Source organism: Vicugna pacos, chromosome 11 (genome assembly GCF_048564905.1).
Source record: "Vicugna pacos chromosome 11, VicPac4, whole genome shotgun sequence".
NCBI classification, from domain to species: domain Eukaryota; kingdom Metazoa; phylum Chordata; class Mammalia; order Artiodactyla; family Camelidae; genus Vicugna; species Vicugna pacos.
Window position 1 is genome coordinate 86,899,674 of NC_132997.1, and position 15,673 is coordinate 86,915,346.

At 46.6% G+C, this 15,673-nt stretch overlaps 1 protein-coding gene across 2 annotated transcripts in view; it reads right to left on the bottom strand.

Annotated features, from left to right (window-relative positions):
- Positions 1-15,673, bottom strand: part of NRAP (nebulin related anchoring protein) — a 66,060-nt gene that overhangs the window by 22,350 nt on the left and 28,037 nt on the right. For both annotated transcript variants that reach the window (XM_015235929.3, XM_006200196.2), the window contains 11 exons: positions 14,784-14,891; positions 14,439-14,540; positions 12,563-12,760; positions 11,885-11,989; positions 10,392-10,490; positions 9,181-9,285; positions 7,899-8,006; positions 6,031-6,342; positions 4,771-4,875; positions 1,903-2,001; positions 180-284 (listed from right to left, as the gene is read on the bottom strand). In XM_015235929.3, coding sequence (XP_015091415.2) covers positions 180-284; positions 1,903-2,001; positions 4,771-4,875; positions 6,031-6,342; positions 7,899-8,006; positions 9,181-9,285; positions 10,392-10,490; positions 11,885-11,989; positions 12,563-12,760; positions 14,439-14,540; positions 14,784-14,891 — 1,446 coding nt within the window. The remainder of the gene's footprint in view (positions 1-179; positions 285-1,902; positions 2,002-4,770; positions 4,876-6,030; positions 6,343-7,898; positions 8,007-9,180; positions 9,286-10,391; positions 10,491-11,884; positions 11,990-12,562; positions 12,761-14,438; positions 14,541-14,783; positions 14,892-15,673) is intronic.

The window sequence follows — 15,673 nt, forward strand, 5'->3', positions numbered from 1 at the left end:
CTGGCAGGGCCCAGTGCAAAGGAAAATGGGGGACCCTTGTTCAGATTTCAAGATGATGACAGCAGAGCGTTAAACCCAGTGTGGGAGCCCAGGATGCATCCGAGCACGGGACGCAGAGCAACTGCACAGGTCCCGTGATCTCCCGAAATTAAAACCAGCGCCCCCTCCATCTGCCTCACCTCGCTGATATTCATGGCATTCAGCTTGGCCAGCAGGACTTCAGGGAGGTCGGCTGTCTGCGTGTAATGATGCTTTATGTTTTCTCCTTGTTCCTTGTATAACCTCTGTGGATGGAGAGAGGTTCCCATTAAACCCAGAAGCCTCCCCCGTGCATCCATCAGCCAAGCTACACCTCGGGAGACAAGGGTGATGCAGCTGCCACCTCCCAGAAGAGACAGGATCTCGGGCGTCCTGCCTCCACCAGACTACACAGCGAGCGAGATGACACGCGTTTCATTCCCTCCCGAGTTCTACTTCCGAGCTCAGAACATGATGGGCTGAAACTCCCCTCTCACTTAACACTCCACCTGTAGCATACTGCTGAGATGTGTGTCAAGTGAAAAAAATGAGTTCTGGTTAACATCTGGTAATTCTGCTTTTAACTATACGCTAGGAGAGGGCATCACAATTCAGCAAGCACAAGGGAACATGGCTTTTCCACAGGTGAGACTTTCCCCGGATCTACTTCCATCCTCACCCGCTTCCCCTTGCATCTCAATGATTCTTGTGCTAATGAACGTCTCCTGGGTGAGTCTGGGGTGCTGTTCACCCAGAACTCTGATCTGGGCTCATGATAATTCTAGTAGCGAGCAATGACACATGGAATTGGCATCCACCACCAAAGAAAGTTTCTAAACCAGGCTTTTCCATCCTGAATCTTATTAGATGTGTCCAAATTTCTGCGTATCACAGCAGTGCCCCCTAGAGTTGGTTAGGATAAGGAAAAAGCAGGTATTGTTTTTTTTCTATACAAAAGTTCTTGTTTGACCATCTACATTTCTCAGAATTCAATTTGCTTCTGATGGGCTGATTGTCAAGAAATTATAAATTCCTGAACTTACAAGTTTGTAAATCATCCCATAATATATTCTGACAGGCACTCAGACCATCTCAGAATGTCATCTGAATAAAGCGCAACAGGAATAATCTGTTCAGCTGGGAAACACAGGAGACAATTTTGAAATCCTTCCCCATCAAGGTTTGTCAGTTTCCCTCGTGGCAAGTTGATCTGAAGATATTTAAAAGACATGTCTTCCCTCGCGATGACCTGGGGGCCTCTCTCAGTAAAATCAGCCAAACAGGGCTAATCCACGTCCTAACGTGAATTTTTATAGGATCTCACCCTTCCATCTCGTCTCCACGGGACCCTGCAAAGGCCAGATCTTGGTTTCACTTTAAAAATGAAATATGGGAAATAGCTTAAAAGCTAGTCTAACGAACGTAAATCAGATCCAAACCATTTTCAAAGTCTTTGGGGGAATTCAGAAAGCATGAATTCTTTGCCGTGGGTCCCAAGAAACCCTAAGCATTCCAATTGCTAAGTATTCCAATTACCAAGAATTCTGCCCCAAAGTCCCATTTCTGAAAACAATGCTTCAGAACAAAAGGAGAGGGGAAAAGGCCTCACCACAGACAAACCCTGGAGGCATGCAAATGGGAAGGAAAGAGAGCATGGGGCAGAGCGGTGGTGGAGCCCCACTTGGCATCCTAAGAGCGGCGGTGACACCCCGTTTGCATCCTAATGAGGAAGTACCCCCGCTAAGGTGCGCCTCGGCGAAGGATAAGAGGCTCCTTCATCCTTAGAACAACAGAAGGAGCAAGCCAAGAACCCCTCGGCTTCAATCGCAGGGTTGAAAGAGGAGCCCACTCTTAGAGTCATAATGTATATACATTATCGCTTACATCCACTGCTTGGGTATAACTAATTCTGGCCTGGACCATCTCCGGAGTGTCTTTAATACTGGTAAACTTCAAAGCATCTGGATGCTGACGGTACTTCTTCTGTTGAGCAGAAAAAGATCAAAGCTGTGAATTTTGTGCTGCTCTTTCATGCCATTTGAAAGAGAAAATCATAGGTTGCTTGAGATTAGAGTGAATTTGTGAACATAATTATTATTCGGCTTCCTCCATCTTTATATCCTAGATGCCTTTGGGTTAATATTTGTTTCAATTTAAGAATAACCTCGTGTCAATTAACATTAAAGTATTTCTACCTGGTGCAAAGAAAACATCTCAAAATTAGGTTATACCAGTAAAATTGGAGACACACTTAGGAAAGGACTCTTTTTATAGCCTTCAAATACTGTCTCCAGTTGTTTACATATCTTAGTTTGGGTCTCCCAAGCAAGAAAGAACATTCATCGTTACATTTATCAGTTGAAGCTTTCTGTTTTCCTTCCACAAACGACATGGCAGAGATTATCATAGTCAAAACCCCTGCATTTAACAGTGACTGTACACTAGCTGATCACGCTAGAAACCGGTTCAGGTTAACATATGCAATAATGTCTCAAAACGTTACAGCAACAGGAACAAGGGTGCTGTTCCTGAAAGGAGTCGTCATACAATTTGAAAGAGACTGAAACAAATAAACAAACTACAAGAAAATGTAAGTGCTGGCAAAATCCTAGATACTCAGTTTTGAAGTATTCTAAAAATCATGCTTAAATTAATTCCTGCTTTTTTTTTAATAAAAGTACATTTCCAGGAGACTAAAACAGTTGCTACCTTAATAGAATTAAGAAGGGTATCTTTTCTCCCTTCAAACAAATGTTTTATATACACTTCCTTATTTATTGAGTTGGACTTTTGTATTACTAGGTTGTCTTAAGAAGGCACAGCTCAATATCCAGCCAAATTTGGCCCCTAGTTTTTGTAAATAAAGTTTTATTGGAACACAGTCATGTGCATTCATTTACGTATTGTCTATGGCTGCATCATGCTACAATGGGAGAGGTGAATAGTAACTAACAGAAGCAGTGTGGCCCACAAAACCAAAAATATTTACCATCAGGTCCTTTACACAAAAGTTTTGTTGACTCCTGATTTAAATGACACGTGTGTGTGCATTTGTGGCTCTTTCAACAGTGCCTGGCATTCCGCCTGAAAACTAAGAGGTTAATCCAATTTGGCACTAAACTGGAAACGTGGCAAACTGGAAGAAGCTGGTTGGCAACAAGTTGCTGAAAGATGTCGTGCCTTCCTGAAGTTTGAGGGCTGGTATAAAGTGCAGAAGATAAGCAAATTTGTTGAGTAAGTTTGCAAAGTAAGGTGGAAAAGTAAGACCACTGTGGGACAAATGGTTCTCAAAAGATCCCTTGGCTGTCAGGCTTAGCTGCGTGAAGGAATCATCTCAAAGTCCAAATTATGTGCATGATGGTCTTTATTTTATGAGTGGGCCCAATATTGAGAGTTGGGATCATGAATCTTCCAACTTGAATATTTTCTCTGTAAGTTTCTCCTGTTCATCCTCCTAAGAGGGCTTTTCCTTAATGAGACTGAACTGCTGAGGGCAGTATAGTCTTTGTGTAACTCCCAGGGTCTTCTGAGCCTTGAGTGTCAACTCACATTCCTAAAAATTCGGCCAGTCAGAGCAAGGCCACTTTTGAAATAAGCTCTGTGATGTGTCAGGTGACTAGAATGCTCTCCCGTGGGAAAACATCAATGCTGTGTGTCAAAATATTAGGTGTGTTTACACCACGGAAGTCTTTCTGTTTTAACTATACATTCAGTTAAGAAAAATCTCCTCTTGGGACACAGGGTCCCAGGCTGCTCACTGACAAAGCTGAGGTCTTCTGGGACTATGGCCAGTACGGTCTGCTCCCCACCCAGAAGAGTCCAGAAAAACCAGGCTAATCTGGAGGCAACTAAACAAATGGTCACGTGCCTTCTGAGCAAGTCCCTGCCCAGACAGAAGTGACAGAGAGCATTTGGGTTGTTTGGGGTGTGCAGCCTCTTTGTGATCATGAGGCAGTGACAGCTCCCTGATGTGTCCTGTCTGATGCCGCTCCACCCTGCGGCATTGTCTGGAGATGTATTTGGTTGCCACAACTGGAAAGAGGTGCCATTAGCATACAGTGCACAGATGTCAGGGATGCTGCCAAACATCCTACAAAGCCAAGGACACCCCCACATCAAAGAATTACCAAAATGTCAACATGGCCAAGGTTGAGAAACCCTGACCTGGTCTTTAAAAGATCTGCTCCAGGATACTGCTCTAAAATGTGAGGAAAGGGCTTGTTTCATAAGCCGTCATGTCTGAGAGTCCAGCTGGGGCGGCCACAAGTAGACAGGACTGAGATTTAAATAGAAGTGAGACCCTCCAACGAAAAAGAACTATGTCACGTGTTCAACACCACGTGACCATCCAAACACTGTTTACACTGCCACAGAAAGAAAGAGGGAGAAAATGTGCATTAAGTCACAAAAGGGCTTTCTGGGCGCAATAAATGCATTTTTTCATCATCTCTCCCATGTTGCTTCATTAAAAAGGTAAGCTGGTGGGAAGCAATTGAGCTCCGTTTGATTGTCATTATTATTCATAATATCATTTGTCACCCACTTTGTTTTTGCCAGGGCTCTCCGGGCTCCTACTGGGGTGTGTTTGGTATGTGGTTTCTCTCTAATTACCAGCCCTAGTCTGGGTTTTGAGGCCTTTCATGTAGCTTTGCCTTTTTCTCTGCCTTTTGAGTGGAAATTATTTTAATTTTATACAGAAATGCTGCACGCCTAATGCAGCCAGGCCTGCTGCACGCTGTCAGGGAATCTCACCTCGCTAATGAGTTCTCCTGCCTTCTTCGCCTGCTCCACATTTAATGACCCGGTGGCGACCCAGCCCGTGCCTTTCATCCACTTCACATCTGCCCTGTATTGGTTCTGACAAAGGAGAAAGCAAGGAAAAAAAAAAAAAAAGCAGGCCATTGTTGGTGTGCAGACATTTAGAGGGCTATTAACGGCTCCCCAATGTCGCCTTGGTGCCAGCTGAGTCAAATTAGACGCCACTTTTGTCTTATCCATTTCTGCACAGTCACAGGTAGGGCTCCAAAATGTAAATTAATTTCCCCCTTAATTGGAGCCGACCCGCTGATGGTGGCTTTGGCCCCACCCGACACTACTGGGGGCGGAGCGGGAGGGGCCAAGTCAGCCCCCGTCCCTCATTACAGACCAGCATCTTCCTCGGAAAGAAACGCACCCTCATTGTCTGCTTTCCCCGTTTTCTTGTTTAAAATGACATGCGGGGAGAAGAAAATGAGAGCTCACAACGGAACCCAGGTGGGGAGCTATCTGAGAGAATTTCACAAGACAGCCCAGGCTTCCCATCGTGCCGATTCCTTCCTACGAACCTCGGTGCGGGGCGGGTGGGGGTGTCTCATTTCTTTCTTGCCACTGAAGAAGTAGTTTTAATGGAAGGCCATTTAAATGGACACTTCTCTAAAACTAGCACATCGTCTCTCCATCCTGAAAGAGCTCTATTTGGAAGGGTGTGTCTGCACTGCCCCCCTCCCCCTCCCCCCTCCCCTCGTCCTGTGCATGACAGTCTGGCTCCTGCTGACCTGACTTCTCAGTTCCCCAACTTTCTCATGCAAGAGTCAACAGAACCAGGTGGGGAATATAAGGAAAAAGGGGAGAGGGTTGTCGACGATTAGCAAGCTGCCCTTTCTGAAAATGGGACTACCAGCGTGGGAGTGAGTACCACTGATGCCGTCCCAAAGCAAGCCACAGTTGAGAATGTCACAAATACATTCTCCCTCCACCCTCAGCAATAAAAAGGAACATGGCAAACATACGTAGATCAGAATTCCAAGAAGGAAAAAGTAGCTGTAAGATTTTCTGTTTGATAATCTCATTTTAGATTCTAGAATGGGCATAGTTTGAATAAAAGTTAAAGCACTAGGAAGCTAAAACATTTTCACTTAGGGATCCAGAAACAGGTATGTCTAAGTATAAGCTACGGTCTTGAAGAGTTTGGGAAAAGCTTGCACCAATATTAATGCACACACACACACATACACACATGCACACAGAGCTTACATCACTCTGTAAACCGTAAGCCTTCTTGGCCCATTCCACCTTCATGTCTGTGGGCAAAGCTGTAAAGCGATGGGACACCGTCTTATAGCCTATGTCTGTGGCTAAGTGCTGCGCCTTGCGGGCGTGCACCAGATGGATCATGTCCAGGGGGACATGGCACTGGGATTTGGTGTCCTCGAATCCCTTCTTGTACTCCAGTTCACTCTGCAGCTTGGACATTTGCAGTGAGTGGCTCATCTGCGAATCCCCCTGGGCACCCTTGGCCCCAATGAGCTTCCCTCTGGACCTCTCATAATCCTCCTTGTACTTCACCTAAATGGGAGGAAGAGAGCAGCAGTACATCAGAATCTCCTAAAGGAATTAAGTATCAAGCCATGCATGAAAGTTAAAAAGAAGCCATATAACAGATCCTATTAGAATCAGTGTCATAAAAAGTTTGCCTTCCTGAAACAACTGATATATTTCTTTTCATCAAATGGTGAAACTAAATATTACTTCTCATTATTTCCCTTTTCACTTTGGTTGCCAGAGAGCTCAGAGCCAAACTGAAAGCTCAGCTTCAGAATAGTCTTCTCCCAATTTCCTGGTGTAATTTCATCTTGCCTCTGTATGATTTGAGATTACGCTTTCTGGGTTTATCTTTAAGTAGCCATTACTTTCATGAAAGCCACTTTAAAACCTTTTTTTCTGGTTATAGGGAGAACATTATCAATAAAAAGTTGTCAGGAAATGAAAAAAAAACAGAATATCTAAAATGCAATTGCTGTTTCAGAAAAAAACTCAAATTAAATATTTGGGCATTATGGAGAGCAGAAGGCAGCACATTGACCTGAAAAAAAAACACCAGGCCGAGAGTAATGAGGATCAGAAGAAAGAATAAATATGGAAGTGCTCTGAAAACTGTAACAGGATACTCATGTGTGGCATCATGTCAACATCATCATCACTGTGCCATCAGGAGACCTGGGCTCTACTCTCATCTCTGCCAACAACAGTAACAACGGTGTCGATAACTGTCACAAGTTATTGATCACTTACAATGAGCCAGGGATGGTGTAAATCTGTGCCACTCAAAGTGCACCTGCAGACAAGTGTTGATTTGTAAAATGTTACCAGCTGATGCGATAAGGGGCTTGTGTCATAATGTATATCATCCCCATTGCCAAGCCATTGTTCAGTTCAGCTGACACCTATACACATTTATGGATGTATTTTTGCATGTACATGTACTGTACACACAACAGATAAAGAATATAAATATATACATATGTATATATTTGGGATTTTTTTGAAGCAAGGCTTTCTTGATGAAGGAAGCAGAGTTTGACTCACATTCTGGCCTAGGCTCCCTATCTCACAGCAGACTCATGACAGACAGCAGCGAACCATAGATACTTAACACACATCAATTCATTTCATTTCCTCATAACCATTTTGCAGTCACCAATTTACCCATGAGTTAACTGAGATTTTGAAAGGTTAAGCAACCTGCCCAAAGCCCCAAGCTAGTAGGTGATGGAGCTGGGATTTTATCCCGTTTATTCAATGCGAGAGCCTGTACTCAACTGTCAGCAGGCCCCCACATCCTCAGGAAGTCACAGAACATCTCTGGGCATCAGTTTACCTGTAAAATGAGTCATCTGGATTGCTACTCTGGCTACTACCACGAATAATAACAGTTACCACTTACCAATAACCAGTGTGTGGCAAGCAGTGTATTAGACACTTACATGATTATCTCACTGCAAGGTGGTCGTATTTATCTCCATTTCACAGATTAGAACTCTGAGGCTCAGAGAGATTAAGAACCTGCCCAGATGTAAAACGTCAGGATTGTGACGCTGAGTACAAGTTGGGGACTGACTCACCTCACTGGCCAGGTCCCTCTTGGCTTTGGCTGCCAGGAAGGCCAGGGAGTCAAGACGCAGCTCAAACCCTTTTGCCTTCTGGTTTTCCCAGCTGCTCTTATACAGTTTCTAAGGGGATTTAGGAGAAAAAGAAATCATCTTCATGTGAGAGGGCTTCCCCAGACTCTGTACCAACCTCTTCAGGAGGCAAACGTCAATTACATCCTTCCACAGGAACCCCGAGAGCCAGAGACACCTATAACCTGGATATAACCAGGCCTTCTTATTTTTGTCTTAAGGCCTCTTGAAAGACAGAGCTTCAGCCAAAAGAAGCAGAAACTGAACTCCAGAAGCCTTGGAAAATACTAGGATTCTTCATGGAAGTCTTAATGACAAGTCACAGGTGGACTAACACTGCACAACACATAGCAGCATTTCTGAAAAGTCTGTTCTCCATGTCGGTCTGCACGTCCCACCAGCCCGGCAGCTACTCTAGCTGCACCCTTTTCTCTTCCTGAGCCCAGCCTCTAGTCCACATGGGTCTCCTCCTTGCTCCTCCCCTTTCTTGTCCTGCCCGCATCTTCAGATTTTAAGTTCTTTCTTCCGGAAGACTCCCGTCCGTTTCTGTGTGTCCATCACCTTAGCTTTGGTTGCTGCTTATAATTCTCCCCTTGACCCATTACTCAGATCAAGACCCCAAAGACCTGGGAGCTGCATGCAAGAACCCAGAAAGGCCCCTCCTTGGAAGACAGAGAAGCAAAGCTGGGACTCTGCATGCTTTTGTGTCTCACGAATAGCTGCCCTGTGCATACGCCTCGGGGTGCTTTCTGTATGTCAGCTCATGGAAGCCTCAAGGTAACTCGTTACAGAGGGGACCAGGAGTGTCCTCATTTACCAGTGGGACTGAGAGCAAAGAATCTGGTTAAGGCTGCATACCTAGTAAGTATTAGAAGCAAGGGGCAAACCCAGGCCGTTTGGAGCTAATGTCTGAGCTCTTACTTACTTTCCTCTATCACTACTCTTATGCTGTTTCAGCTTCAACTGAGGAATAACCACTGCCTCCTACCCCATCAGTCGGTGGTTCAAATCTCCCACCAGCTCGTTCCTATAAAAGGCTGCCCTTCCCTCCCTACTTAAACACCGGTCAGGGACAAGGTGCTTCTCACAAGGAGCTATTTACAAAGATCAGATGTACGCAGCCTCGGCTGACACAGACACAGCAATGTGGCTGGTGGGTTTTGTGGACCAGGCGCCTACGCGCAGGGAAGCAGAGCCCGGGGCCGCCCGCTGCCCCTCGCTGTACCTCACTGAGATTGGCGGCGTTGGCTCGGGCCTGTAAGAAGAGGGGCTCGTCTTTGCTGATGCTGTACTGATGGACGGACTGCTCGTTCCCTGCCTTGTAGGCCACCTGTTGGGAGAGAGCACTGGGTCAGCGGCAGGTGGCAAGGGAGGAGGTGGGTGGCTGCTCGGCATTTCTGTGTCTTATGTGGAAAGTCCATTACAAGACGGACCAGACCAGATGCTGGCTGGCAGTGTACAGGAAACGAGGCTCGGGGCAGAAGACGTGACGGGAGAAGGAGCAGCAGCCGTGAGAAGCTGAGAGAAGACTGTGGCCAGGGGACCAACCTGAGAAGCCCTCTAAGGTTTCTGGTTTTACACCTTTCCCCTGAGGAGGCATCAACTTCCCCACGCTGTTCCCATCTACACTGTCCACGGCCACAAAAGTAACCCGCCGGAGGGCTCAGATGAGCGCAGACTCCCCAGGTGGGGAAAGCAAGCATCCTCTGCCTCTTGCAGCCCATAAACAACCCTAACGCAGCCACCGCTACTGACACCTGGAGAGGAACAGTGACCAAAAGACAACTTGAGGGACCATCTCCTTCCCAGAAAACGTACCCTTCCTGCTTTCTCTCTCCCCGCCTCACCCACTCCCCACACTGAGTTTCCAGACAATGGCTTTCTGCTGACTCTGATACTGACGGCATCCTTTCTGACAGGTGCACCTGGACCTTTAGAAAGAAACACTAGGAAGGTCCTGGCCAGGTGGCAGCAGCTACACCTGCCTGGCTGTTGACCACCAATGTGTAAATAATGTACACATTGTCATTATGGTAGCGTTTCATTGTCTTGCCTCTCATATTTGACCTTAAGTGGCCATGAAAGGCACACATCCCACAAGCAAGTGTTACCCTCCTCCAAGATAATTCTCGAATAGCTCCAGGATAACGGAGTCTTTGATGAGAGAGAGAAAAAAGAGGGAACGAGGCTGAAAAGGAATAACGCCAGCTGACAGCTATCCTTAACAATAGAGGAGAAGTGTGGTGGGTGAGGCAGGGAGGCCTGGCATCCAGTCCCCAGAGACAGCCTGGAAGCCTGTGAGAAGCTGGGTGCAGCCTAATGAAAGGGCAGGCTCATTGGTCCTTGGATCGTGCCTGGGCAGCACCTGCTGCTGTCCCCGGAGGCTCCCAGGCCTGGGACACAACAGCTCGGGGAGAAAGGGCAGCGTGGACTCACCCCGCTCTGCAGCTCCTGGCTCTTCTTGGCGTGCTCCATCTGCGAGCTGTTGGCCACACTGGTGAACTTCAGCTCGTCCACCCTCTGCCTGTAGTTTTTCTGTTTTCAAAGCAAAGGGACCCGGTAGCATTAGGACTGGGCCTGCCCCCACTGCCACACAAGCATATTAAGAAGGCAAAGGAAGTGATATCTTCCTGGCCCTCAAGGAGCTTAAAAGTTAGTAGGCACAGGAAGTGAGGTAGAAACACATTCCTAACGCAAAGCATCGGTTGGTTGGGTCCCCTTACCACACCCCTACCCAAGAAGTCAGGTAGTGGGGACTCCCAAGGGCATTCTCTTCTCTCTGCCTTCCATTCACACACTCTAACCTCAAGTGTGTCTGTATCTGACAGAAGGAAGAATACAGTGGAAAGGGAAGAATAAATTACAAGGGGGGGTGGAGGGTATATTTCAGTGGTAGAGCACATGCTTGACATGCATGAGGTGCTGGGTTCAATCCCCAGTGCCTCCTTTAAGGGGGAAAATAATTACAGTTAGAAAAAGTTTTAATTAAAAAAAAGAATAAATTACAGAACGTGCTTTGGGGATCCAATGTTGCCTAACGGCCGAGGGCTGGGGCATTGGACCAAAATACTGGGTACCAACCCCAGCTACGCTGCTTACTGAATGCGACTTCGTCTCTCCTCCCTCATATGCAAAATGGGAATATTCATAGAAGGATAATAGTGCCTACTCACATAGGAAGATTAAATGTGAGCAATACATGAACAACGGGCACGGAACACCCTCAACGCCATCAATTAATGGCAGCAGTGATGATGTTGCTACTATCCGTCCACAAATGGCAGCCATTGCTATCACCATTATCGCCATATGCAAGAGAAATGCCAACTCAGCCTTCCTGGCGCCGAAACAAGAACCCCCTGTGAAGATCCCAGTGTTCCTGAAATAGTCACGCTTCAAATGGAACGCCCTTCAAAAGCCCTCCCCTGCCCGCTGCCACAGCCAGCTCTACGAGGTGCAAAGAAGCGCAGGCTCGGAGCCGCAGGAGCTTTGGAGAGCATCCTATCCAACTTCCTCATTTTTATAAGAAAGAGGATCGGCAGGATTGGGTGACCTGCCCAAAGTCACAGGCCTGATGAGAATGCTGACCTCCAAATACCAGATTCTCTGATTCAGAAGGAATCACACACTCCTCACCTGACAAGCACGTCTCCTACGTGCTAACTGACTGTACGTCACGATCGTTCTGAAGGATGCTTTGGGTGCCACTACTGTAAGTAAATTGGTCGGCTTCTTACAAATACCTCCCCGGGAATCTCAAGGATGTGGGAAGTTAGTTCAGGGTATGCTACAGGGGAAAATGAAGTTCTCCTCTGTGTCTTGCTCAAAATAAGCCTGGGGGTTGGGGAGGGGCAATCAGAGGAAAATATCCCTCTCGGTGGTGACTCGCGCTGAGAAGGACTAGAAGCCGGGGCCTGGGCTCAGGTTACCTCGCTGACCAGCTGTCCGGCCCTCTTGGCCTGTTCCAAATTGAGACTGCCCTCTGTCAGCCACCCGACTCCTTTCATCCAGGCCAGGTCAGCCTTGTACTGCAGCTGGAAGAGAAAACCCAAGCTCTAATCATGGGCGCAGACTGAGCAAAGTTAACAGGAGAGTCAGGAAAGTCCTCGTTCCTGCATTTGTCTCCCTAGAAGCGCTGCCCGCTACTCTTTTGCAGTCAGGAAGGACTCTGCTTGGGGGTGAAGCCACGGGCCCACCTTGCCACCAGAAGAACCTGTTCTCCGTGAGCCCTGAACCACAGCAACCTCACTAAAAAGAGGGCTTTTCAGACTTTTTGACTAAGGATCTTATCCACCAACCTGTTACCTTTCCCAGATTTACTTCCCATCTTCAACACCTCCTTCCTCTTCGCTTTGTCCCATTACTAACACATCTTGGCTTTGGAAATAGCTCCGAGTCCCAGTCCTCCATCCTCTAGTCTCCACTGTCTTGACTCATCCCTACCCCCGCCATCCATCCTCCCTGGGCCTGTCACAGCTCCAGTGGTTCTTCCTAGTCCCCTAAGTTACATAATAGACTCATGTACACGTTAAAATTCACTCTGGAAGTGTCACTGTACCCAGCTGCAAGAGACGCACGGGGAGAACTGGCAATGAGCGAGGGCTCACCTCACTCTGGAGCCCGTAGGCTTTCTTGGCCCAGAGAATCTTCATATCTTCAGGCAGTGCAGTGTACGCGTGCAGTTGTTTCCTGTAGTCCAGGTCGCTGGCCAGAGCTTGGGCCTTCTTAGCGTGCCTGATGTTGACCATGTCCATGGGCAGGTGAAATTGGGTCTTACTCTTCTCAAAGTCTTTCTTGTATTCAACCTTGAATTCGCCAAAACAAGATCCATTACTTGAAGCCTGACTTGGCAGGAATGATGTGAAAACCCAGGAAGGAAGCCCAGGTTTCCAGGAGGAATTGGCATTCCGGGCAGTGCTATCTGTCTGTCCGAAGGGTGTGACCCAAGTCCTGGCTCTGTAAGGTGGTGACACCTGCGAACTGAGGCTTCACACTACTTTGCCTCTGCAGGAATACCTCCTAAATCTTTTTAACTGGCTGTTCCAGGAAGAGAACACTCTATCCATGGTTTCCATAGAAGCTTTAAGAGGCAAAATAACCAAGCTGGGGCTCCAGGGCCAGACAAGCTTGAGTTCAAACTTGATCTCCCCTTGCCAGCTGGATGACCTCTGGAAAGTCACATCAACTCTCTAAGGGCTCATTGTCCTTGGAGGGCTATTGTGATGAGTAAATTAAACAGTAGCTGAAACCCCTTTAGTGCAGGGATGATAAATAGCTAACACTTGATAAATGCTAGCAATGAGGCTGGCAGTGAGGTTGGATGATGGTCATGATGGTACGGTAATGGTGTTTCTGGTGATGATGGTGACAATGGTCCTGGTGACGGTGACAGTGGTGATGACGGTGGTAGTGATGGTGATGATGGTGATGATGGCATGATGGTGAGGAAAGGTAGTCTAGTAGAAGCAGTATGGTACCAGTAAGTAAGAGTTCCAGGACCTAATTCTCTACTCCTCCACTACCACTGACTACTCTATGACTTTGGGCAAGATAATCTTTTTGGCCCCGGTGGCTCCAACTGCAAATAGGAAATACCAATTTGTCCTCTGTCTAAACTGAAGCCAAACTCTCAGTGTCCCTGTCTGCTTCATGACTATGCACATCATATCCAAAATGGCAACCAGGAGGCCAACTCTCTTATTCTATTCAAGCCATGGCTCCTCAATGACTCATCAGGTAACTGTATCTAACCACACCACCAAAGCAGCATAAGCTGGCCTCACAGGTTGGGGCAAGCAATCACAAAGCAGAAACCCAATGCTCATGTTTCCTTTTTGCCCGTTCAGCACTGACAAACAAGACTGGATTAGAAACCAAGTCTGTCCCTTCTAGCAGAACTCTCCTTCCCCGAAGGCTTTTTGGTAAGTGACGTTTACCAAGGTTAACCTTCAGCCATTACAGTGTTTTACAAGCAGCATCATTTTGAGTGGTTGGAGCCTGGATGCGCCAGTTGTTGGCTAAATATTTTGAACACCAAGTGTGTTTGGACCAGAGGATTCATCCAGGACATCACCACAATGAACAAGATGCTTCCTTGCGAACTCTCCCAGTAGAATTAAGCTCCAGTAGGGAGGAACAAGTTTTGCATTGTTTGCTCTTACAACCCCAGTGTCTCGCACAGCATCCTGCATATAGTAGTTGCTTATTAAACATCTGTAGAATGAATAGATGTAGCCAAACACCTTGTACCCTCAACAGTAGATGATGGTCACCCTTAGGGACCACACACTTCTCATCTACTTTAAAAAATTAGTGTCCCTTGGCAAAATAAAGAAAGAGGAAACCCTTTTCGAGTAAACCAGGAAAGAAATTATGAGTGGAAGTCAATTAAAAAAAAAAACAAACCAGTCTCGGGTGAATCAGGTCGGGAAAATCTTTCACAGCAACACAGCTCTAAGTGAAGGGCTGGGGAGTGGAGCTTACCTCGCTGCTCATCTTGGCAACCTGCAGGGAGTGCAGAAGCCTTGAGTCTGTAGTTCCCAGGACTCTGCCTTTTGCTTTTTCATATTCTTCTCTGTATTTAATCTTGAGAGAAAGCAGAAAGTTAACTGAGCGAGACAGAAACTTTGCCACCTAAGGGGCTTTGGTTTTAACAAGTGCAAGGGGAGCAATTCTGAAAAAACACCCCCCATCTTTCACAAACCCAGTAGAAGATGAAAGCATGGTGGTGTTTACAGTGTTAACAGTTGTTATTTTTTCCAACAGGACCACTGGCATTTTAGTAGAACCGTTTCTTATGCACTTCAGAGTTAATGAGAGAAAACCTACATTGCTAGCGAGCTCTCCGGAGGCTTTGGCGGCCAACAGAGACATGGCATCCAGCTTCATCTCAAACCCTTTCCCCTTTGTCTTCTCCCAGCCTTCTTTGTATTTAACCTGACAAACAAAAACACAGTTGAAGGGAAGTTGCTATCCATACTCCTGCCAAAAGTTGAACAGAAACTTTTTTTAATAATAAAGTCGGTGTCTCCATCTGTTTACAGATCAGAATTTTGGCTGTTATTATGGAAGTGATAACAGCAATTATTAACCCAGTTAATTGGTTCTCTCACTGCAGGGCCATGCGGGGCAGTAAAGTGGGACAAGACAAAGAGAAGACCCATGTGTTCATTCTAGCGCCATTGTTTCTTGATCATGTGACCTTGGACAGATCGCTTTACCTCTTTGAGCCTCAGTTTATCATTCAGGAGAATAATAATATATTACCTGCCTCAGGGTGGCTGTGAGAATAAATTGTATCTATGAAAACAGATATTCTAAGCTTATAAGGTGCAACGCAGATGTAAGCAATGCTATTGCCACGGTCATAATGCCTGACTCTGTCTGTCTGATACCAAAGACCATGCCACCAACTGTGTCTCTACAATAAATACCTCCAGGGGATTAGGATCATTGAATAATTCCATACGTAAAGTGCCTATCCCAGTGTCCGGCACAGAAGAAGCATACCAAAAAAGTTAGTTCCTTTTTAAATTTTCCTGCCCTACAAATCCCATCTGGCATGAGAAGTCTAATCACAGCCCACATGTGACTCCCGGAAAACTCTGGTGATTAAGACTGGTCTTCCTGGGGGGTTACAGCTCCGTGGTAGAGGGCGTGCCCAGCCTGCACGAGGTCCTGGGTCCAGTCCCTAGTACCTCCATTATAAACAAACAAAC